This window comes from Camelus dromedarius, chromosome 12 (assembly GCF_036321535.1).
Source record: "Camelus dromedarius isolate mCamDro1 chromosome 12, mCamDro1.pat, whole genome shotgun sequence".
NCBI classification, from domain to species: Eukaryota; Metazoa; Chordata; class Mammalia; order Artiodactyla; family Camelidae; genus Camelus; species Camelus dromedarius.
The window spans coordinates 69031442-69057523 of record NC_087447.1 but is presented as its reverse complement, the minus strand read 5'-3'; the positions used below and the strand labels follow the sequence as shown (position 1 = coordinate 69057523).

The 26082-nt window shown below is 36.3% G+C and overlaps 1 protein-coding gene across 8 annotated transcripts in view; it reads right to left on the bottom strand.

Moving 5' to 3' along the window:
* YAP1 (Yes1 associated transcriptional regulator) overlaps positions 1 to 26082 on the bottom strand; it is a 108393-nt gene that overhangs the window by 55882 nt on the left and 26429 nt on the right. For all 8 annotated transcript variants that reach the window (XM_031460630.2, XM_031460636.2, XM_031460632.2 and 5 more), the window contains exon 3: positions 1537 to 1652. In XM_031460630.2, coding sequence (XP_031316490.2) covers positions 1537 to 1652 — 116 coding nt within the window. The remainder of the gene's footprint in view (positions 1 to 1536; positions 1653 to 26082) is intronic.

Here is a 26082-nt window from a genome sequence, read left to right as displayed (position 1 = left end):
ATTACGTTGATCAGTGTTTTGGGTAGGGAAGATGGATGGGCTGTGGAGGAGAAAGCCATTAAGGCCACTAGGGCTGCCAATTACTGTTGTTGTCATCTGTGTCCTGATCCAGGACACTCAGCAAAGGGTATAAAGTGTTGGGGGCAAGGGAATGGTCAGAAATCCAGCCCAAATGCTCCAATTCCTGCTGCCGAGCATGAGGGCTGCATCTTCCCATAAGAAGGGGCACCTTTTCCTAACATTCACAAAGATCATAATGGGTAGCTACGGCCTTGGGCCCGTGTGACAGGGAAGAAACCCAGACAGTAACTAATTGACACAGGGAAGAATGAACTAAACCTTTACTCAGTACCTCCTCCACACCAGAACTGTAATATAAAAGCTTTATATGTGTTATATGATTTCCTTTAATATCTTCCTCTTTCTATTAAGGGACATTGTCACTCCCCATTACGTAGATGAGAAAAACAGATTCAAGTAAACTGCCAAACAGGAGGCAGAAAAAAGATCTGTACTTAGGTTTATCTTTTGTGAAAAAGGTGGAAATGTATCTTCTGTGAAAAGGTGAAAACACATCAGACTTAAGAAAGATGCTTTGACATGGATGGACATGGAGATAGTCATTCGAAGTGAAGTAAGCCAGAAAGAGAAAGAAAAATATCATATGGTATCACTTATATGTGGAATCTTAAAAAACAGACACAAATGAACTTATTTACAAAACAGAAACAGACACAGAAAACAAACTCATGGTTACCAGGGGGGAAGAGGAGGTAGGAAGAAATAAACTGGGAGTTCGAGATTTGTAGAAACTAACTACGATACATAAAATAAACAACAAAGTTATACTGCACAGCACAGGGAGCTATAGTCAACACCTTGTAATAGCCTATAATGGAAAAAAAATGAAAAGGAATTCTGTATATATATGACTGAAACATTATGCTGTACACCAGAAATTGACACAACACTGTAAACTGACTGTGCTTCAATTAAAAAAAAAAAAACCCACAAAATCCCTGAATACTACGTTTTTGTAACTATCTGACCACAAAAACTGACCTGATTTCAATTTATATGACGATAAAACCTCAGCTGAATGGGGGAGAAAAAAAAAAGAAACATGAAAGATGCTTTGGGGTTATAAGTTGCTACTTTCAGTTATTTCTGAAGGTAGATAAAGGTGGGTTAAGAACACCATAGCTTGGCTAACCATCCAAACCACAAAGGGAAGAGGGAAACTTCAGCTCTAGGACCTCAGACATAAGGAAGCAGTAGAATAAAACACAAGTACGTCAAAATTAGCCAAACTAGGAATTTGAGATACCCACTTCAGAACTGAAACTTTAATGATTAAACAAGGATTTGGTACAGCATGTTATCTGAAGTAAAACAAGTTTCTCATAAGAAAGTGCACAGAAAATAACCATCACCCAAGCTCCAGTTTCCTTAAAGGAATAATTACTATTTTCCACAGAAAGTTTGACCAACGCACAAGCATTACCTAGTGTGCTCTAATTACAGCCCCCCACTCACCTGAGGCCGAATTCATCATATTCTGCTGCACTGGTGGACTGGTGGGGGCTGTAACATTCATCTGGGAGAGCATGGCCTTCCTGGGGTCCTGCCATGTTGTCGTCTGATCGATGTGACTGAGACAAAACAAACCACTGCATTAGACGACAAATACCAGGTCTTAAAAACAACCACCTCACTTATCAAAACTGGGCAGATACATCACTTTCACCTAGGAACAGTTATTATCTGCTTCTAATTTAAAGATAAAGTGTGATTTAGAAATTAATCACCCATAACAGTAGTCATATAGCCAAAACCCAAAATTCATAAGGGAATCACTCACTCTTTTCCTCCAAGAGCTAAAAACTAAATGTTAATTGGCATTTAAAGACCTAAAATCCTTCACACTGAACAAATAAAACACAAAGATGAGAAAGTATTATTATAATACATACTCCAAAGCAAAAACAGAATCACAAACTAAGTTTTCATTGTCTCCTCTGACTGTTGAAGGCCTTTGTTAATTGCTAAGCAAAACATTTAAACTTATACATATGCATACAGATGCCTTCGTCTATAAAACTGGGGATGAAACAGCTAAAAATTCTATGAAATATTAAGACTATAATGCACCTAGCACAGTATCTGGTATATGAGTATTCAATAAATATCAGTTTTCTTCTTCCAGCAAAGTAGAACTGTTCTAGTGAAACAAAAACTAAATACATTACACACATGTAACCACATGAAAAATTATCCTGAAGAAATAGCCAGAGAAGCACTCAAAGACTTATGCAAAGTTCTCTTCTGTATTATTTATAAAAGCAAAAATTTGAAACCCAGCTAACATCTAATGATAGGGACTAGTTAAATATTGTTACATATGATGGACTATAATACAGCTATTGAAACTATTTTAAATAATATTTAATAGCATGGAAAATATTCATAATACAGCTTTTCAAAGTAGGTTGTAAAACAGTATGCACAGTATGAGGTTAATTGATTAAATATGCATATATGTGTACTGAAAACATGGGAAGGACAGACATCAAGATATTTTAACTGTTTATTTCTAGATGGTAAAATTACAGAACTCTGTTTAATAACAGGAAAATCTAGCAAAACAATCATGAACTCATTATCTTTGAAATGGAGGGGGGGGTGCCAGAAATAAAGGTTATTAAAAAAACAACTCGAATCATTTTTTGTATGGCTGTTTACATTTCAAATCTAATTTCTTTCTTCTTGAATCATCCCATGATAAATACCCATGTAAATGATAAGGAAATGACACTCTGTCATCAACTTTCCTGAAATGGGACGAGAATGCTATCTCATCAATAATGTTATCAATAACACAGTAAAAAAGGATCATACTCTGGCTAGAATGGACCTTATTAAGTATTATTTACTGGAGATGGGAGAATTCCTTTTTGCTAAGCAACCAGAAAGGAGATGAAAACAGGGAGGTAAGAATGTGGAAAATTTGTACACTTAGGAACGACAATGGTACCTGTCAATTCAAGGCTATTACAGACCAACTAAAAATGTTAAGAGGAAATATTTATTTATTTAGTGGAGTATACAGTCTCTCAAATGTTAACGTATCAACACTTCTTTTTTACCCACCAGTCATATATGTGTTTTAGCAGTTGCACCAGCATTGCTCAGGTCTAGACAATGTAGGCAGAACCCTGTTCAAGTCTGGCTATAAAAACAACTCATTCCAAAAGATCAAGTCCTTAACAAGCCTAGTAACAGCTTATTCCTTTTCCTTCTCAACCCTCCATGTGAGCCACTAAACAAATTAAGCCATAAAATGTTTTCTAGATACACAGTGCTTCCTTTGCTTACAGATACTAAGCACTACACATAATTAACACAGTCATACTCAAGGAAAGAAGCCTGAAACCCGTAAGACTACCAAAATTTAGGAAGACATTTTTCACTGCCTTTTATAATGTTAAGAAACCAGGAAAAATGGCCAATGATTCATTATTACTGGCTCTTAAATGTCAATGAGAGTGTGTGCCACTGCCTGCTCCCTATCTCCAGTACTTCTTAAAACCCCTGACACTTGTTGAGGGGTAAAAGTGAAGAGGGAGCAAATTATACTGGAAGCAAGCTCAGGATTCTTGACTGCTGAAGCTTTTCTAACAGTTGGGTTTCTCTGAAAACTAGCCAGTTAATCATATGAATCCATTTATAACTAGATAGCGGTCCACTCGAGGGTTTAGGAAGATCCCATTTTGATGATTGACTATAACAACCACGTGAATCTTCCCAAATATTGGAGCCAATGTGTAAATCCGTTCTTAAGGCTTCTTCCTTTAAATAGATTAGGGTTTTGAACATAATGCAGAGAATGTATAGATTTACTGCTTTCAAAAGATTGATTATTTTGCTGAAATGTGACTAAGTATACAAATGCTAAAATTTCTCCTCCTGAAAAGGCTGCTGAACCTCTCAATAAGGTGGTTTAGAATACCACAGGGCTGTCCTATGTTACCTCAGTTAGTGTTCTACTTGCTCAAAAAAGATCTACATTTCCTTAAGGAATAAAGATGCCATTATCTAAACTGTCCAACTGTAAAAGCATGCAACCATTTAGATGCCAAAGGTAATGTGAAACAAAACTAACTTTAGAATTTTTGTCTTCACTTACCCTATAAGATTAAATTATGAAAAAACTGTTTTATCCTAGTAAGTTAATTGGGGTAGCCACATACCCCCAAATACCCAGCCTTCCCTTTTATCATGGGAACAAGAATCTTTATAAAAATATTTCACATGACAAAGAAGTATTTTTGCTAAAACCAAATAAACAGTTTACCAGGCCCATTCTTTCCCCAGATATCCGCATGGTACCTTTTCTCATCTCCTTCTGGTCTTTACTCAAATGTCTTCTTCTCAGTGAGATCTTCCCTGGCCATGTCACCTAAAATCCAACCCTATTTAAACTTCTACTCCCTTTTCTTTGCTTTATTTTTGCTTGATAATCCTTTATCATTATCTGACACATAATTTACTTATTTTGTCTATTTCTTCCAACTAACAAGCTCCAGGGGAAAAGGGACTTTTATCTATTTTATTAACTACTATACCTTCAGTGATTAAAATAGTGCTCGATAATGTCCATCAAAGATGAATGGATAAAGATGTGGTGTTCGTTCACACACACACACACACCATGGAATATTACTCAGCCACAAAAAGAATAATGCCATTTGCAGCAATATGGATGGACCTAGAGATTATCATACTAAGTGAAGTTAGACAGAGAAAGACAAGTATCATTTAATATCACTTATATGTGGAATCTAAAAAAAAGAAAAAACAAATGAATCTATTTACAAAACAGAAAAAGACTCACAGATATAGAAAACAAACATGGTTATCAAAGGGGAAGAAGGGGAGGATAAATTAGGAGTCTGGGATTAGCAGATACAAACTACTATATACAAAATAAACAAGGTCCTACTGTATAGCACAGGGAACTATATGCAACTTATATAACCTATGATGGAAATAACCTATAATGGAAGAGTCTGAAAACACACAGATACACATATCTGAATCACTCTGCTGTAACCAGAAACTAACACAACATTGTAAATCAATTATATTTCAATTAAAAAAAAAGAATGCCTGATAAATATCTGTCAATGAATTAATGCAAAGAAAGCTTTTTTCTTTTTGCCTTAAGAACATCCAACTCTCTCTCCCAAAGTCCTTGTAGCCTTACTGACTTGATCAACATCTACCTTCTTTTCCAAAAATGTAATTGTAGTAATGGTCATAGACCTACTAGGAACAGCAGCAAGATTACTGGTGACACCGGCAGAAGCAGCTTCAGCGGCGTGATGAGGGTGGACAGGAAGCAAGTAGCAGACAAGTTCAGCTGTGCACAGGGAGGAAAACGAAAACAAAAATGGATGGATAGGAATTTTTATTTTTTCAGGAGGAAAAGACTCAAGTGTTTAAATGTGACTGGAAACAAGTGTAGCTGAAGATGTCCTAAGAGGTCATTGGAGAGTTCTAGTCACCCATTAGAGGGTGAGAAGGAACAGATGCAGACATCGCTTCCAGTGCAACAGGAGGAGAGAAAGATGGATGGGCAGAAGCAATAATTTCACTAGTTGGTGCAAGTTGAGCACGTTCTGGTGCAGCGACTTCTACTCTCTCATCAAGAGATACAGCCTTAACAGGATTAATGCGGCTGGCATTATTAGTACCCCCACTATGTAAACAGAAAGCTGAGGAACTTGCACAAGGTCACACATCCAGGATACAACAGGACTGCATCTGGCACCCAGAAATTCTGAAAACAATTTCTGTACTAGACATATATATATGAAAAGGATAATACTCAAAAATGTAAATTCTCTGTAATATACACTGAATAACAAAAACACTGCATAAATACTAAAAAAGGAGGAGAACAAAAAGGCATGGTATTAAAGATTCAATAAAAGTGCTAGAACATTAGAAAAGAATTTCTATTACTATTAGAATATAAGCTTCTTGAGGGAGGTGCATGTGGGAGAGTGCCTGGTACGTAGTAAGGCTAATAAACATGTAAACTGAATATTAAAGAAGTGTGTATTATCAAAGAATGGGATGATTAGGAGTTCACATAAATGCTCATCTGAGAGAGGGTTGAAAAGAATTTTCATTCAAACTACAGAGTCTAAAAAACGTCAAATTATAAATAATACAATCAAATACACAAATCAAGTAGATAAAATTAAGGAAAATTCATTAAACAGTATTTTCAGAGTTAAAAATACGAGTGGTTACATATAACACAGAAAATAATTCATAATTTATCTTGTTCCCAAGAAGAGCCTAGCTGCTGAACTTACTACAGAAAAACAAGTGTGAAATTCTCCAGCCCCTTCAGCACATGTAAATCAATTATTCTTTGCTGTTACTTTGGGGGAAAAAAAAGATGACTGGATTTATGACCAAGATAAACCCTATGATCTTACTCTAAAGCTGCGAAGGCTGGGAAACAATGAGCTTGTCAAAGTTTAGACGGATGGAACATAAACAGCTGTTCTCTGACCAAGGTCCACGTCCTGCAGCAGTCCCTCCTGTGTACACAGAGCCACCTCTCCTGTTGGCTTTTGTCTCTGTTATGTTATACTGCAGAATTTGGTCTTCCATATTGGATGACTTAACAAAATGCATACAGAACCTAAAAGGGGGCAGAAATCCAACAGTGACTCATCAGCAAACTGAAGTTTTGCATAATCCCACTGAAGTTGAGGCTACGGTATACAAGAGTATCTGAAGAGCTTTATGACCTCCTGTGAGATGTGTAAACCTTATGAAACTCAAACGAGGGCATTGAACATAAGGCATTTTGATCTTATAAAGAATAACAATATTATTGTCACATCTACAAGTTACTGGGAAAACCATAAGAACATGAAATGCCACCTGAAGCTACAGTGGGGAGACCCAAAGATCTCATGGCCCCAGGACCAGTGTTCAACAGGGAAGATGGTAATGTGCCACTGTTTCATAAGCCTCTCTCACAAAAGCTGAACAAAATAATCACTTCCTATAATTTATTAAGATTAAATGATATGCCCAAGGGCAGCCGACCAGCATGCAGCAGAAATGAGATTTAAACTCAGAACGAACTGATGCAAAATCTGCACTCTTTCTACTACACCAAATCTCCTCTTACACTGTGAGAGCATTCTGGGTGCTGTTTAGATTTCTTAAGATTAACCTCTACATCACCACCTCCTTTCCTCCAATTTCAAAGACTCCTGTTAAATCATCCCTTAGACTCTGCCAAATGTAACTCTCTACTATTTACTTTAACAGATATTGTCATAATTGCACATAAACAAATGTTTTAAGAAAGCAGTGAGCCCATTTTGGAAGTGGGTCACGGAGAAATGGCTTAATGTGTCACTTCAAAAAAAATCCTTTATGCAAATCAAATGCAAATCAACACTATATAATCAACAGCTGTATAAGCTTAATATGAGTATCTGATTCTTTTGAAACATCTGTTACATTTCTTGAGACTACCATTCTTCTTCAGGTAATCTTCTCCCCAACTGGCCCACAAAACACCTAATTTCTATCTAGTCTTTTGAAGACCCGGATCCCTCCTTTTATAGATCCCAGTCTCAAATTTGCCAAGGATAAACTGGGTTGTACAGGCAGGCCATTTTACCCAACTGTTTCATCTTCATTAAAATAGGATGGACGTATTTACTTACTTCCCAGGGTTTCAAGGATTAAATTCAATAGCATATATAAAAGCAACTAGTATTGTGGCTCTTGGTACACAAATATTTTTCTTCACTTGATTCCTGTGCTAGTTCAATAGTATTTAAAACAGGAAAAATTTCATGGTGGACAGGCTAAGTCAAGACAATGTTTGAGAATAAGATGAGTTAAGTGAGAATGACAAATCTGAGGCTTTAAGAGATATGAAAAAGAGTTTGGTTTCCCCCTATAGGTGATGAGGAGATGCAGTTGGTAGACATTACAGATTTCAGGTCAGGAAACAGAATGTTTCTGGATCATTAGCTCAACTTGCACAGGGCTATCAGCTTAGAATAAGAATGAACTAGAAAAGGAAACATGCACATACAGATGTACTGGCTCCTAGTGGAAGAGCATCAAAATAATTTGAGGGTAAAAGAATAGTCTCATTCATATAACCAATGTCTTAAAATATTCATTGTTGAAAACAACTTCATACAAATATTTCTTACTTAAGCTATAAGATGGTCAACTCTATCAATCCAAACCAAGGCAAAGAAACAACAGTTCTCATGAACCAGCCAAAATCCATCACAACAAATTCTAAGGTGCTCTTCAGGTTCTTGGCTGTATGTTTTATCTATCAAATCCTAAATCCGTAACCTGTACTTACAGGATACTAAGCAACGTAATGGGAAATGGGTTTTATAGCGACAGAAAAATACTGAAGACTTTCTTATCTCCATCCACAAAATCTAGGATTAACTTCATGCTGCTCATTAGTGAAAGTATTAGAGAACTAAGCTAAAATAAATTTTAGTAAAATAATTTTAGAGAGTAACACTGATACTGACAAAGTTTAGACACTTTATCACGGAATGGGTAGCAAAGAATTCCTTTATATCCCCACACCTCAAGAGCGTGGGCCTCAAGCCAGCAGAACTGACACCAACTGGGAAGGAGCTTGTTAGCAATGCAGGACCTCGGGCTCCACCCAGCCCACTGATTAAGAATCTGCAGCTCAACAAGATCCGCAGGAAACCTGTAAGCACGTTAAAGTTAGAGGAACACTGCCATAGACACCACTTTGAGACCCGATCACCTACGCTGTGTTTTAAGGATGACTAATGCCTGGAGGGTAAATATTTTGTGTATACGAAGTACGTGGTTTAGAGATCAGACTTAAAGTGAAATCAATAACCTGCAGTAAAAATTCAAAGTTTAATTAACTCTGAATTCAAAGTTAAAGGGTACACTGAAATCCATCAGCCACTGATCATTATCACAGTAACTGTATAACTTACATCATAAGCAAACAGCATTCTCTCTGTATTATATCACTGGCTACCCCGGTAATAGTTCACTCCTTCCTGACTATTCTTAATTAAAAACAAAACAAAACAAAAAGCTCTGCAGCCTTTCAAAAACTGATCTGGTACTGAACGGGTACATTTTTATTTAGAGAAATGGTTCTCAATTTAAAAACTGGCGGGATGGCATTTCTGGTCACTGCAGTCCTACAAGCATTTAACGGGGAGAGGGCAGTGGATACTAGATTTCCTGCAGTACCTCAGACGGTCTTCCACAGCTTCTGAATGCCATGCCAGACATTCATGTAGGTAAAAAGCCACATTTTACATAAAACTCCACTTCACACATAGACAAAGTCTGTTTTGCACAATTTTAATTAAATACCAAGTTTCTTCTGGAAGGTAATCAATTATACTCAGGTTTTGTTCGGAAATCTGCTGTCCTCTTAGGATAATTACATTATCGAGAGCAATGCTCCGTTGGCGTTCTAGTTACCAACTCGTGGTCTTTATTCAAAACCGTCATGTTCATGGCATGACATAGGTATAGACTGCAGGCACTCGACTACTTTATTATAGCTTCCAATATAGCGATGCCCAAGCATTTATATATTAATATACATGCTATCTTATAATAAATTATTTCTTCTCTATGTTGCATAATTCTGATATAATGTTGATTTTTTAAAAAATTATATATATAGTTAAATTATGCTACATACGAATTTCATTTTAGTATAAAGAACACTTTCCAATATATTTCCTACAAAAAGAGGCTGGTGGGATTGACAGGGATAAGAACCACTGAATTAAGAGACCATAAACTATAAACAGAGTATTTTTATAGCACAAATCTAAAATGTCTTAGATCATGAATTTCTGGAAGGTGAACGATCTTACTCTCCCTCCCTTTCTACATTTCATACATGAACACAGCGCTTTAGAAGTAAGTGCTCAGTAACCCAACCTGATGAATTGAAAACTTATTCTATTGGGTTATTCTTTAACTACCAAGTAATACTGTGGTCTAAATCCTAAGTGCGGTCAACTGACATGTAGGGCATGGCACATTTGAAAGTAATAAATAAATTAGCTGGATTTTGAGAATAAGGACAAAATCCTGCCCCTAGGATTTGAAGTAGTGAGAAACACCAATATTTCAATATAGGCATTAAGTGCAATGATGCAGTTACACTCAGGGAACCATGAGAACACAAAGGTGGTTTTTAATAGACTGGTTTTTCCAGGGGCAGGGTGGGGGGAGATGTTAGAAAAGGAGGAGTTGAGTGTCCTCTCAAACTCCCTTTCAATTTGTAAAATGCTGCAATCTTGGTTAAAATCTAGAACTGGTACCAGTAAAATTTTAGAAGATGTCATAAACCTAAGCCTAACCATACTGTCTGTATGGTTTATCCACTTTTAACAATCCACTCTTGAAAATATTTTTCTTCTAAAACGTAAAACCTACTTTTCACAAAATCCCAGCATAATCCTAAACTGTCTGTACCTGTGCAGTTACCTAACCACTGGTCCTTTCCAATTCTGCCAAGGTTCTCCGACAAGAGATGGTACAAACTGGTCATAAGGATATAACAACATAATCTGCAAACTAAATGAACAGAAACTGTAAAAATTACATCTGGTAAGTGTTTAATCTCCTAGCACACCTTTCAGACCTTCTTCATTGTGTTGTAATAGGGGAAAACCAAAATTAAAAAAAAATTATTTTTGGTAATAGTGACCTGCTTAGATAGGTCCTTTGATAAAATGCATCTCTGTGAACTTATTTTTTGTTGCATGGGCTTGTGGTTCAACTACATTATGGGCACTGTTATAAGTTCCTACTTCTGCCCGACAAAGATAAACAAAGATGAAATGATAGAAGTATGCTCTGCAAATGCTTACAGACATCTGGGCAACTAAATCACCACCATTCCTAAGAAATTGAGAAAATACATCAGTATATGTAAAACCACAAAACCTAAGTATCTAATGAAAGGCTAAGTAATCAAACTAAAGGATTCTTTTTAATCAAGAAAAGTTCTATTTTAGGAAACAACAAAAATAAAAATAAAACTGGACAACCAGGATTAACACAAAATAGATGTGAAAAATGTTTTAATTTTTAAAACTTCTGTTACTGCTGTAAATACTACGATGGCAGGATTGGTTCTAAAATTCAGAAGAGTGGGCAGTCAGCCCAGATTTATTGCTCACTTATCAAGCCCATGTTTGTCGTGCAAGTGTTATTTATAGAGTCACATGCTAGAGGCTGTTCCCAAGCTAGCTAAACCTACACGCTTAATTGACCCTAGGAACAATGATACATTGTTCAATCTAATCCTTCTATGAGCTACAGTTCCTAAGCCACAACCATATGCTTTTTATATTTGCACAGGTCTACCAAGAACTATTTTTAGAACCCTCAAAAGTTCAGATAGGCACATACTATAATTTCTTGATAAGGATAAGAAGACTTACATAATTTGCCTCAGTGACAACATAGTTTTTATATTACTGGAGATCAGAATCTTAAATTGAAATTTAAATAGCTGGACTATCGCTAAAGCCTATTAAAAATGGCTTAAAACTATGAACAAGTGTGGGCAGAAACACATAAAAGCAAACATGACAACTGGTTATACTGCACTCTACAAACTGTATGACCACACTACAACCTAACTCTATAGCCTTAGGTTGAATAAAATTAATATTGGCTCACAAGTATGAAATCAATTTAAACACAACTTAACCACGTTGCTACATAAGAATGACATACTTATATACATCTCCCCTTGGAAATGGCTATTCCCTAAGGAAGGGGTGGGACGGAGCAGTTACGAGGGTAATGCCAAAGCTCTAGTGGAGGCGTCCTGAATGAAACACTCTTTCAATCTTGATCCCAGATGGCTTTTATCTGCAGTTACATGCGGTGACATTCTTTCCACAATGACTGAGAACATTCTCCGCAAAAGTTTCCAAAAAAAAGTGTTTGTCCTTATTTCATGTTATAGAAAATGACAGATGTCATCACAGTATGAATCAAGGCTCACAGCTGCTTTTGTTAATAGAACAAAGACCAGAATTCAAGTCTCTGAATTCTCAATTATAAGGTCTATCTAGAACCTTTCATAAGAGTCACCTTAAAAAAGAAAGAAAAAAGAAATGGCTGAATGGCAGGGCTATGACCAAGAAAATTTTTTAACTATTATGAAACTTAAAAGTACTTTTAAAATATTAAGAAATCTGAGAAATATTTCATCAGAAAGATCTATAAGTTCTTAAACCAGTTGCACCACAACTACCTAGAAGACTTACCAGCTCCTCAGTATGTTAAGCACAAGTTGAAGAATAATTTATCTAACATTTTTACGTATTCTTTCATAGTCTGAGATCCTTCCATACAATAATAGGACATTTATTTACCCAGAAGAGCCAGATAAGGAATATAATCTCTTCTAAAGGTGGCTGATGAGTTTCTCACATTTCACATTATAATCAAGGTGATTTTCCTCAGCAAAGACTGTTTTAAATGAAACTACTACAGGTCAGATGTCAAAAAGAAGTGACCTTTCTTACACACAGTTAAAGACCTTGGTAGTACTGTCCTTTCACTTTATAACTGTCAGTCTAGGAGCAGGAAAAAACGAAAAACAAAAACCCTGTGAAGGTAAGGAAACAAATGTGTTGAGTACCAACTCTGACCTCATTTGCCATGACACGACTTAGGCCTGAGGCCCTCAAGCAGGGACCAAGGGAGACAGGTTTAGGCAGTCAAACAAAGCTATAATCAGCCTTCTGTGTCTCTTCAGACACCAGTTGGCTTCCAAATAAGGATATGTTCAGTCTGTTGGCTCATGTGTCTACTGTGAGGAAATCACATTAAGTTATAAACCTGGAACCATATTCATTGCATATTTATGGTTACATTCAAGTTTTCAACTGTTATCAACACAACAGGGCTTCAGCCACCCAAAATATGAATATAGGACAAGTTTAACATCCTACAAAACGTTTCCCAAATGCTAAATCACCAGGAAGAAAATCCATCACAAACACCTCTAAGCACAGGAGGCAGATGGCCTTACCAAAACAAAACGTGTATGGAACTTTTAACATTAACTGCTGGCACCTCCTACCACCACCATTTTGATGGAGATAATACAATCAGTTAAATAAACTTATATCTTTTAATCACAACTTGCTTTAAACAATAGTTTGATACTACTGTAAGATGTCTTCAATCATCTAAAAGGATTCTTACCAAAATTAGCAAAAATAATTTGAGGAACCCCAAAATTCAAAACAACTTTTATATACGCTACAGTGCATTTTCAGAATGGATACAAAGCGCAGCAAGCAACGAGAGATGGCTTCTATACAAGTGAACAGTAAGCACAGAGTCTTCCTTAGCCTTAACTGCATTTCATTAAATGTTCTATGAAACATTTTATTTGATCATTTCATTATTTAGTAGTTAGATATCACTTTAGGGGATGCTAGTTGCTTGGATAGCTTTGAAATTTTAGGAATGCCTTCAGGGGTTCCACAGGGGGATTCTCAGGAGAAAGCAGAACACTGGTAGAAAGGCAATGTATTTATTTACTTAGCTTGAGGACTAAGGCACCTAACCTCAGTCAAGTCATCTGACTTTTCTGGACCTCACTTTCAGCAGCTGTGATATATGACAGGCCTCCGTTAAATAAAAACAATTGATTTTTCAAACACCTACTGTATGAAACCAAGCATTTTATCCATATTAGCATTTTCAAAATAAATAAATTAAAATCTAATGGCAACACTTGGAAAAAATTATCTTGGAGTGATAGAATCACTCAGCTAAATCAAGGTCATTGGTAACTACTGATAATAAATAAATTAGGGGGAGGGTACAGCCCAGTGGTAGAGGGCGTGCTTAGTGTGCACGAGGTCCTGGGTTCGATCCCCAGTACCTCCATTAAAAAAGAAAAGACAAAAAACAAATAAAAGAATAAATTTTACATGTAGGACTATTACAGATGCTAATAAGGTGGTTTGACAGGCCTGTGTATTTTAAATGTGACAAAGGGGAAGTAGAATTCTTTCACTCATGGCCAAGTAGTCACCCACCTTTCTTCTATCAAGTGCTCTATGTATGGTCATTCTTTGCTGCTGATTTTTTTTTTTTAATTAAAGAAAATGAATGCTAGACAGCCATCCAAACCAGGCTTACCTTATTAGGGAGAGCTGGCTTACACAGACTTCTCAGTAGTCTATCAACACTAAATTATAAATGCCTCCTTCCCGTCTCCTCTGGGCTTAATATGTTCATTAAAAAGAAGAGAAAAATCACTTTGTAAATCGCCCAGTTCACCAGAATCAGAACATTTGTTCAGGCTGAAAAGCAGGATTCAACTTGGTTCTCTAAGATGCAACTGAAATGTGATCCTGTCAGTGAGAATAGTTTTCTTTGAAACTTTCAAGTTAAATGACTATGAAATTCACTTACACTATGAAATATATTAACACCTTCTTGAAGGGGATTTTTATGGATATCAATAGAAAATGTTACAGTCATGGTCATTAAAAGGAAATTAACAAAAAAGTTGTACTGTAAACACTAAGTAACACGATCACTTAGGGACTGCCTGAATCTCTGAGCCATACTAGCAGACCGGATCCTGAAATTTACGTGAAACATTGCCCAAAAAGTACTTTCATGCGTTTCCAGTTTTTAGGAGTTGTTGTTGTTTTTTTTTTTTTTTGAGAGCTCCTATGTACCTCCTCTACAATGATTAAAGTGCCAAACACTGGTTCACTGAGAACAAATTCAAGCCCTAGGAAAAAGGAATCTAAAAATTAATGAAGAGGCTACTTACTAGAGGTTGGGAGTTTCACTGAAATGCTCTTTAAAATTCCCTTCCAATAAGTAAAATGATTGATAGCTGAGAAAGGTTCCCTAAAGCAGGAACTTAATTTGGTTATTTATTGGACTTACTCTGTTAAACTTCTAATTCACTTCTAATGTACATGTAGAAAATTACTGATTCTTTAATACAGTATCAGAACATACTACAGGATTAAGGTAAGAAGATTGAAATAACTGAATTATAAAATAAAGATTATTTCTTTGTATCCTAAAACAACAACAAAAATCACTCTCTACAAGAGTTTGCATCAAACATTTTGTCCACTGCAACTTTGGGAAGGAGGAGCAGTTAGGTGATGGAGTGGGCTATAACGTTTGCCTACCATGAGTCACTTATATTTGTGAAATTGTGGAAAGTTTTTGTCACTATTGCTCAAGACTGACAAAATGGAGCTGCTGGACAAAGACAAACTATTAAAATGGCTTAAGGGATGGAACAGAATAGACCTATCTGGAATGCTTCACTCTATAAAGATGAAGTCCAAGTGGAGATATGATTAAATTCACAAATGGAAAGGAAAATTCTAAAGTTCTCAAAATATGAAAAACACTTCACACCTAAAGGAAAATTTCAGCCATCAATCACAATTTCATGCCTCCACGCCTTTGCTCATATAGTGTCTGGGTGTTTAGTAATAACTTTTTCTCCCCCACCCCTCTTCTCCAGTCAAAAGCCTTTGAATTGGCTCAAATGTCCACTGCTAGGAAGGCTTCCCTGAGCTCTCCCCACCTCCACTCAGCCCCTAACAGATCTAACCGCCCCTCCTGTCTTCATGCAAATTTTTTTACAGAGCTACTACTGTATTGATCAGAGGGTTATTATGCATACATGTTCTTCAACCCCCTTTAGACTGCATGCTCATTAAAGCTCAGGACTCTCCATACAGAATAGGTATTCACAAACGTTTTAAAAAACAAGAGGACATCCATGGAATCCTGTAGCCTTATGAAGCTTTATGGAAGTGTGAGGCAATAGGAAAAAAAAAAAAAGTACTGTATCACCATAACAAATAATAAGGCAGAGACTATATCTAAGGGTCTGAGAGTTTAGTTTTATTAGGATTAGGCTAAGCTCTCATTCTACTACAGGAATCATTTCAGATGCATAAATTAAAGTGGAAACATGCTTTTATCAAGAGTTTATATATGATCAGCCACGTGGCATTGGGTATAAGACCCAGTATTTGTTTAGAAGAGCTCCTCAAGATCTCAGAACTACTTAATCCAACACACTTCTGTTACAGATGAGGAAAACGGCAAACAAAAGATAAAACAGACTTTTTCTTCTACAATCAAAGATATCCAAATAAGCAACATATGGTTCCAGAAGGTGAGGAAGGATAAACAAAAAACCTGCTAGCTCAAAGCAATCTCCAAAACCTGGTGAAAAAAGCCTTGTGAAAACCATCAACATTAGGCAGCATAAGAGATCCTAAATCTGCACAGCAAAAGAAACAATGAACAAAATGAAAAGATACCTACAGAGTGGGAAAAAATATTTGCAAACCATCTTTCTGATAAGGGGTTAATATCCAAAATATATAGGGAACTCATACAACTCAATAGCAAAAAAAAAATCCCTACACAATCCAATTTAAAATGGGCAAATGACCTGAACAGACATTTGTCCAAAGAAGATACAAATGGAAAAGAGGTACATGAAAAGATGCTCAGCATCACTAAACACTAGGGAAATGTAAATCAAAACCATGAATTACCACCTCATGCCAGTGAGAATGGCTAGCCCCAAAATGACAAGAGATAAACACTGGCGAGGATGTGGAAAAAAAAGTGAACCCTTGTTAACTGTTGGTGGGACTGTAAAGTATAGCCACTATAGAAAACAGTATGAAGATTCCTCAAAAAATTAAAAACAGAAATACCATGTGATCCAGCAATTCCACTTCTGGGTATTTATCCAAAAAAAACCAAAACACAAAACTCAAAAACATACATGCACTCCCATATTCACAGCAGCATTATTTACAATAACCAAAACATGGAAACAACCTAGGCACCCAACGATGGGTAAACAGATAAGGAAGCTGTGGTACACACACAAACACAATGGAACAGCATTCAGCCATAAAAACCAAGGAAATTCTGCCATTTGGGACAACACAGATGAAACTTAAAAGCACAGTGCTAAGTGAAATAAGTCAGATGGGGAAAGACAAATATTGCATGATCTCACCTACATGTGGAATCTGAAGGGGAAAAAACCCAGACTCACAGATGACATCACACTTGTGGTTACCAGAGGTGGGGGGTGGGAGTAGGGGGAATTAGATGAAGGTGGTCAAAAGGTACAAAATTCCAGTTACAAGATAAATAAGTACTAAGGCTGTAATGTACAACATAATGACTACAGTTAACACTGAGTTCTCACCACAAGGAAAAAAACATTTTCTTCTTTTTCTTTTTATTCTACATCTATATAAAAGATGGACATTAAGTAATCTTTTTATGGTAAGTATTATGCTATATATGTAAGTCAAATCATTACACTTACACCTTAAACTTAAACAGTGCTTCATTGTCAATTATTATCTCAATAAAACCGGGGAAGAAAATCCCAAATCTTTTTGTTCTTTAATAACCTGTTTAGGTCTGCTCTGTCTCATGAAACCTTCTTATTTACTTCAGCTCTTAATGACCTTTTTTCCTCTAAAACTGTTAATAGTAGTTACCGTGTGCTACTTACCATCCAATCATTTAAACATTCAATTTCCTAACAATAAGCATGTTACGAGGTGCAGGGGAAACAAAGATGAACAGAAATGCTTCATAGTTTGAGGGAGTCTACATCTACTACAGGATGCTTGTTTGGTATGTTTATCTCAACAACAAGATTATAAACAAAAATGTTTATAATTACTTCCCTATTGTTCATTAACAAAACATTTATTTTCCTTTCTTTGTACACTATGTCAAGGCACAGAATAACAAACTCCAAAAAGAAAGCTATAGGCCAGTATCGTTGATGAACATAGATGCAGAAATCCTCAACAAAATATTAGCAAACAGAATCCAACAACACATAAAAAAGATCATACACCCTGATCAAGTTGGATTCATCCCAGGGACACAAGGATGGTTCAACATATGCAAGTCAATCAATGTGGTACACCACATAAACAAGAGAAAGGACAAAAACCACATGATCCTCTCAATAGATGCAGAAAAAGCATTTGATAAAATTCAATATCCATTTTATGGTAAAAACTCACCAAAGTGGGTTTAGAGGGAACATATCTCAACATAATAAAAGCTATTTAGGATAAACCTACAGCCGGCATAACACTCAACAGTGAAAAGCTGCAAGCCTTACCCCTAAAATCTGGAACAAGACAAGGATGCCCACTCTCACCACTTCTACTCAATGTATTATTGGAAGTCCTCGCCATAACAATTAGACAAGAAAAAGAAATAAAAAGGATCCAAACTGGAAGAGAAGAAGTAAAACTGCCATTATATGAGAAGGACATGATACTATATATAGAAAACCCTAAAGGCTTCACACAAAAACCACTAATAAAAGAATGTGGCAAGGTATCAGGTTACAAGATTAACAGAGAAATCAGTGGTATTTCTTTACACTAACAATGAAATATCGGAAAAGGAAAGTAAAGAAACAATCCCTTTTAAAATTACACCCCCAAAAATAAAATACTTAGGAATAAATCTGACCAAGGAAGTGAAAGATCTGCAGAGAACTACAAGACATTAACTAAGGAAATTAAAGATGACTTAAAAGAAATGGAAAGATATCCCGTGCTCTTGAATTGGAAGAATTAATATTGTTAAAATGGCCATACTACCCAAGGCAATCTACAGATTTAATGCAATCCCTATCAAATTGCCCAGGACATTTTCACAGAATTAGAACAAATAATCCTCAAATGTACATGGAATCACAAAAGAGTCAGAATTTCCAAAAGTACTACTGAAGAAAAAGAATGAAGCTGGAGGAATACACAGCTACAGTAATCAAAACAGCATGGTACGGCTACAAAAACTGACATATAGATGAATGGAACAGAACAGAGAGCCCAGAAATAAACCTACAGACATCTGGTCAATTAAACTGTGACAAAAGAGGCAAGAACATACAATGGAGTAAAGACAGTCTCAGTAAATGGTGTTGGAAAAACTGGACAGTTGCATGTAAATCAATGAAGTTAGAATACCCCCTCACACCACAAACAAAAATAAACTCAAAATGGCTTAAAGACTTAAACATAAGACAAGACACTATAAACCTCTTAGAAGAAAACATAGGCAAAACATTATCTGACATAAATCTTAGCAATGTTCTCCTAGGGCAATTAACCCAAGCAACAGAAACAAAATTAAAAAATAAACAAATGGGACCTAATTAAACTTACAAGCTTTTGCACAGCAAAGGAAACCATAAGCAAAACAAAAAGACAACCTATGGAATGGGAGAAAATATTTGCAAAAGATAAGACTGACAAGGGCTTAATCTCCAGAATATATAAATAGCTCATATGACTTAATAAGAAAAAAACAAACAAACCAATCCAAAAATGGGCAGAAGACCTAAACAAGCAATTCTCCAATGAAGACATACAAATGGCTAATAGGCACATGAAAAAATGCTCAGTAATTGCAGACTTAGTAAACAATCTTATGGTTACCAGGGAAATGGGGTGGCAGGGGATAAATTTGGGAGTTTGAGATTTACAAATGCTAACCACTATATATAAAAATAGATTTTAAAAAAATTTTCTTTTGCATAGCACAGGGAACTATGTTTCATATCCTGTAATAACCTTTAATGGAAAAAATATGAAAATGAATATATGTATGTATATGCATGAGTGGGATATTATGCATTACACCAGAGATTGACACATTGTAATTGACAATACTTCAATTAAATAAATTAAAAAAAAAAAGACACATGCACTGCAATGTTCATAGCAGCACTATTTACAATAGCCAAGACATGGAAACCACCTAAATGTCCATCAACAGATGACTGGATAAAGAAGTTGTGGTATATTTACACAATGGAATACTACTCAGCCATAAAAAAGAATAAAATAATGCCATTTGCAGCAATATGGATGGACCTGGAGAATGGAGAATGCCATTCTAAGCGAAGTAAGCCAGAAAGAGAACGAAAAATACCATATGATATCACTTGTATGTGGAACCTTAAAAAAAAAAAAAGACAAATGAACTCATTTACAAACACAGAAACAGTCAGACACAGAAACAAACCTTTGGTTACCAGGAGGGGAAGGGGTTGGGAGGGATAAATTGGGAGTTCAAGATTTGTAGATAGTAACTAATACATAAAAAACTGATAAACAACAAGTTTATACTTGCACAGGGAACTATATTCAGTATCTTGTAGTAACTTATGGTGAAAGAGAATATGAAAACAAATATATGTATGTTTCTTTATGACTGAAGCGTTACGCTGTACACCAGAAATTGACACAACATTGTAAACTGACTGTACTTCAATAAAAATATACATATAAGATATTAAAAAAAATAAAATAAAATAAACTCAAGCTGATTGGGAAGAAAAACAAGAATATGCATTTATATAGTCCAAGATAGGCTGTTAAAGTTTCCTTTTAATTACTCAAAGACAGCACAATATTTCTCCTAATTGAAGCAAACCCTAATTTATATTCAGATCATTCAGTCATGTTCCTAAATCTTTTGAATCACTAAATTGGTGATTAAGTCAATACAAATAAAAGAATTGCTGAAATCAAAGGGCAAACTTACACAGAACAGTACACTTATAGAACGAGAAGGAAATTTGAGGACCATCTGACCAATTGTTTAGTTTTATAGATGAGGAAATGGACAGTCTTTTAACTCAATGCTTGCCATGGGACCATAACACAGATTTTGACTCAAAGAGCAGCATGGCTTCCTCTGGCAACACCCAGACCGATCTCTTAAATTGTGGAGCTTGGTCTAGGGAGGCCAGAGTGAAAGGTGCACTGACACTGCCTTACCTGTCCAACAACTGCTAACATCAAGGTTACTGGTAGAAGCATCTACAATTGCTTTGATGCTATGACTCAGAAGATGAAAAACAATTCACAACAAAGCCATTTTGTCATCATCTTGAAGTTCTTCATTAGCCAGGTGCTTACTGAAGACTAAATGTGAACTAGATTGAGGATAATGCTTCACTTCCCCCAGTCATCAATAAAAAATAAAGTGTCCCCTAAAAGATCCTTCATAGATAAGTGCAAGGACTTCTTCATTTGGACTCTCAGTTCTTTGTATTTATAATTTATTTATAATAGTAAATAATTACTATTAACTACTGTTTCTAAACCCGTACCTTAAACTGAGGGGAAAATATCTGGAAGTTATACTAAGGCCTCTTCTGTTACTCTTTTTTTTTTGGGGGGGGGGGGACTAGGTATGTATGTATGTATGTATGTATTTATAGAGGTACTGGGGATTGAACCCAGGACCTTATGTATGCTAAGCATGTGCTCTACCACTTGAGCTATGTATCCTCCCCTCACCTTCTTCTGTTTACTCTTGCACACACAGTGGTCTGGCTTCCAGTTAAGTGGGCTGTAATACACTGCTTACAGGTTGAGCACTATTCTTAATCTCGTTAAGTCCAATTCTCCCTCACTTTGCAGATGACAAAACTGAGACTCATGATGGTTACTCAACCACCTGACTAAGATCATGACACTAGTGGGTGGTAAAGGCAGAACTAGAATTCAAGTCTCCTGTCAATCAGCTTTTCTCTCCACAACCCCATACCGCAAAACAACTAAACCCAAGCCAAACAATATCATCTGGACTACAGTGCATCTGAAACACTTACTGCCCGCCTACTAAGTGCAAGGTATTGCTGACATCAAAATGAGTAAGACATGGTCCCTGACTTGGAAAAGTTTCTTTTTAGTGGGGAAGATCCACTAAGATAAAATTTCAATAAAAAATAATAGAGAGGGAGGCTCACGGTATTTGTGGAAAGGTTCTTGGTCTAACCTAGGGATACAGAGGACACACAGAAAAGATAACCTCTGACTGAGTGATGAAAAATCTATAAAATTAGCTAGTTGATGAAGCTGGAAAACCATTCCACAAAGAGGGGGGAAAACATGGGCTAAATCACAGAAGTGTGGCTTTTGTCCACTTAAATAAAAAAAGGCAGAGTAGATTTCAGTTAAACGGCTCTGGCTGAAAAAGATTTATCCTGATTCCAGAAATCAAATATGTCTCCAGACATTACCAAAGGCACCCTGGAAAAGAGGGGACAAATCAATCCTGGTTGAGAAGTACGGCTCTAAACTTAAGAATAAAGATCATGTTCCGTTCAACTTTGTACCTCTAGTTCCTAAGAGTCCCTTATACATTCAATAATGTTGACTCAATTAAGCTATTTTTCTTAACTGTATAACTAACATGCTATATTAAAATGTTATCATGCAACAAATAATAGACTAATGGATATGGATATGGATGTGTGTGTATATATATATATATATATATATATACACACACATGTATACATTAAAATGGAAGAATTTTAAACGTAAGAATAGACCTAGGAATATATTAATCACCAGGATAAGGATGGCTATATACCTCTAAAGAGTATACACAGAACATCTATAATATTAATAAGAACAGATATGGCTCAGTTTCCACTGGCAGGAGAGATTATTAGAAAAGACTAATGATCTTAATACTTATAAATCCCTATTATCTCTATGAGGCAGAAACATTTACTGATTATCTAAAAAATCCCCAAATGCTCCTCTAACATTTCCTATGCCCGTTGCAATGAGGAGGAATCTAGTAACTTGTTCTTGACAGTAGGTTGTGATAATTCTGTCTCACTTCAGGCCAAAGCACAGAATGACAGGTGTAAATTTTCCATGTTTCTCTTCCCTTTGTGTGATGACAATGAGGACAACATGTCAAAATGGTAAAGTCGCAAGAGATACCTACGGGATGCCTGAATCATCACTAAGAAGGGAGCACCCTGGAAAGTCACCAGATCACAATATTTTGCAAAGAAGAAATAAAACACTTCTGAGATTTCCATTAATATTTTTGGATCATTTGTTACCCAGCATAACCTAGCCTGTCGCAATATAAAATACAGAAAATTGCTGCTGGTATCTGACAACATGTCCATTCAGACATTTGAGACATGAGAGTACATACTTTCTGAAGAATCTTTATAGGCACTAAACTCCTCACCTGTCACACAGAAAACAGTAAGTATTCAAAATTTTTCACTATGAACACTATCTTAAATAAAAAGATAAAGGACATGAATAGACATTTCTCCAATGAAAATATTCAAACGGTCAATAAGCACATGAAAAGATGTTCAACATCACTAGCCATTAAGGAAATAGAAACCAAACCACAATGAAATACTACCTCAAACCCATTATGATGTCTATTACCAAAAAAAAAACAAAAAAAAAACAAAAAAAAACCCAGAAAACAAGTGTTGGCAGGGATATGGGGCAATTGGGAACCCTTGTGCATTGCTGATGTGAATGTAAAATGGTGCCATCATTTGGCAGTTCCTCAAAAAACATTAAACATAAATCTACCGTATGATCCAGCAATTCCACTTCTAGATATACACCCAAAAGAACTAAAAGCTGGGCCTCAGATGGATAAATATATATCAATGTTCATAAGCAGCATTATTCACAATAGCCAAAAGGTGGAAACAACCCAAGTGTCCACAACACATGAAAAGATAAACAAAATGTGGTGTACACATACAACAGAATATTATTCAGCCATACTACACATCAGAAAAGGGGACAAATATTATACTATTCTACTTATACGAAGAACTTGAAATAGGCAAATCCACAGAAACAGAATGCAGAATAAAGGTCCCTCCGCACCCCCACCAGGAGCTGGGGGATGGAGAGCTGCTGTTTAACACAGTAGGTACCGAGTTTCTACTTGGGATGATCAACAAATTCTGGAAGTGGACACTGATGATGGTTGCATAGTGTTGTGAATGCACTTAAATGCCGCTAAACTGTACATTAAAAAATGGTAAATTTTGTGGTATGTATGTTATATACCACAATTTTAAAAAATTTAAAAAAAATTTTAAGGTAAAGAAATTAATCATGCTATTTGCTGTTTCTTTTTCCTTTATAGCCTAAAGCCTGGTGAAATTCTTCTACATGTACTACTGAACCACATTTTCGATCCTGTCTACCAAGGATTGCCTCAAAGAAGTTCAACGAACCTGCAAACCAGGAAAAATGCAAGGAAAATCAAGATCTCAATGCAGTCTCTGCTGACTTGACAAATCCACTTGATACCATTGGCAGAGGTAGGCTTTGACAGCTACAAACAAGAATGGCAAGCAAGTAAGGCACCAGAAATTTTTGATGAACTGAAGCACAGTTATAAACTATGAGCTCCAGCAACAAAACTAGAAAGGCAGACACAAAACTAGAAAGACTAACCTTGTGGGCAATCAACACTGAGATATGCTCCCTTCAGGTAAAGGTTTCAGGCTTGTTTCATACCCTCAAGATACATAATTTTAATTGACTCTGAAAATAGTGGATTTGGACACATGTCAAGCACAATATTAAGCTGTGCAGGGTGAAAGACTGTACATTGTCCTATGAAACTCCCACACAATCATCAAAATCAAGTAAACATCTCTTAATGGAATCCAATAACCATTAAAAGCAACAAACTATAAAGACTATGTAGGTTGGGAAAATGGTCTGATAATTTTATCAAAATAAAGAAAATGAAATTTCACACACTATAATTACAACAGCTGTTTAGATTATGTATTTTCACAAGGAAATGTGGACAAAATAATTTGCATGTGTAAGAACATTCAAGGATTAAAGCACGTATCAGCCCAGTAAACAGGTGTTTTTTAATTACTGTAGGCCATGAACAACTACAGGCATTGCGGGAACTACAAAATAAATCCTACAAGACAGAATCCCCTACTCTCTTGAGGATGCCATCTTAAGGGGAAAAAGAGTTACCTAAAGGGAGAAACAGAGTTGGATGAAACTATTAGATAACCAAGTACATCGGTCACCTCAGGCTTAACCTGGTAACTAAAGCTGTATGTCACTAGATTTCCTATCTCAACAATTTGCCACGCAAGATAACTGAGCACTACGCCATCCTTTTTAAAGTTCCCAAAATACTGCTTGGCATTACTTCAGCTGGTCAAAGATCAAAACATCCTGAGAGAGACTTCTTGTCTGACAGACAAAAGACACTGAACGACATTCCTAATTTCTGTGGAGAGAAGCAAGCACACTTCCTGAAATCTCTTTCTTGGCAAATAACAGAGAAGTTAAAGAACTGCAATGTAAAGAAAACGAGCATGTGTTCTCGTCGGGTCTAAGTACTGGGGAGAGATTTGAGTTCTCTCTGTCACGGATCTGGCACTGGTCCTGTGCCTATCTTCTCACCTCACGTCTGACAGCTTTTCCTGTTTGTTTAGCCTTGAGAAGCTGTATGCAGCGTCAGGCTCGTGTCCCTCTAGAGGGCTGTCTTGGTGTTGAAATACGCCCCAGTAACGTACAGTCTTTCATTTATGCAATTAGTCGATGAATGACCCTGGGCACCATCTCTGGGCAAAGCCAGCATGTGGCGTGACGTGGGGTTTAGACTAAGGGAGATCCACTCCCCAGAGTCCCAAGACTCAACAGAGTAAGAGCTAAGAGAGAAATAAATTTAATATTTTACATAACATCAAACAAAAGTAATCATTTTATCTTTCCCAAATTCTTCCCACTTTTCCATGATCACAAAAGCAATATTAAATAATTTCCATAACCCCCCTTCCTTTTTTTTTTTTTTTTTACCTCCTATACTCAGCAATTTGGCCAATCATTTCACATCCATCTTAATGAAAAGACTTACACTCCCTGCCTCACAAGCCAATTTCTCTTAAACACAATTCACAGCTGGTCTCTCCCTTTCCTTTATGACAATAAAATAGGGCATCTCCTTTCTTCATCCCCTGGCTCAACACTTAATTTGACACCACCCTCCCCCTGTATCTCACCAACTTCTTTCCTCTTTGCAGACATGCTGTCAGTTTCTTAT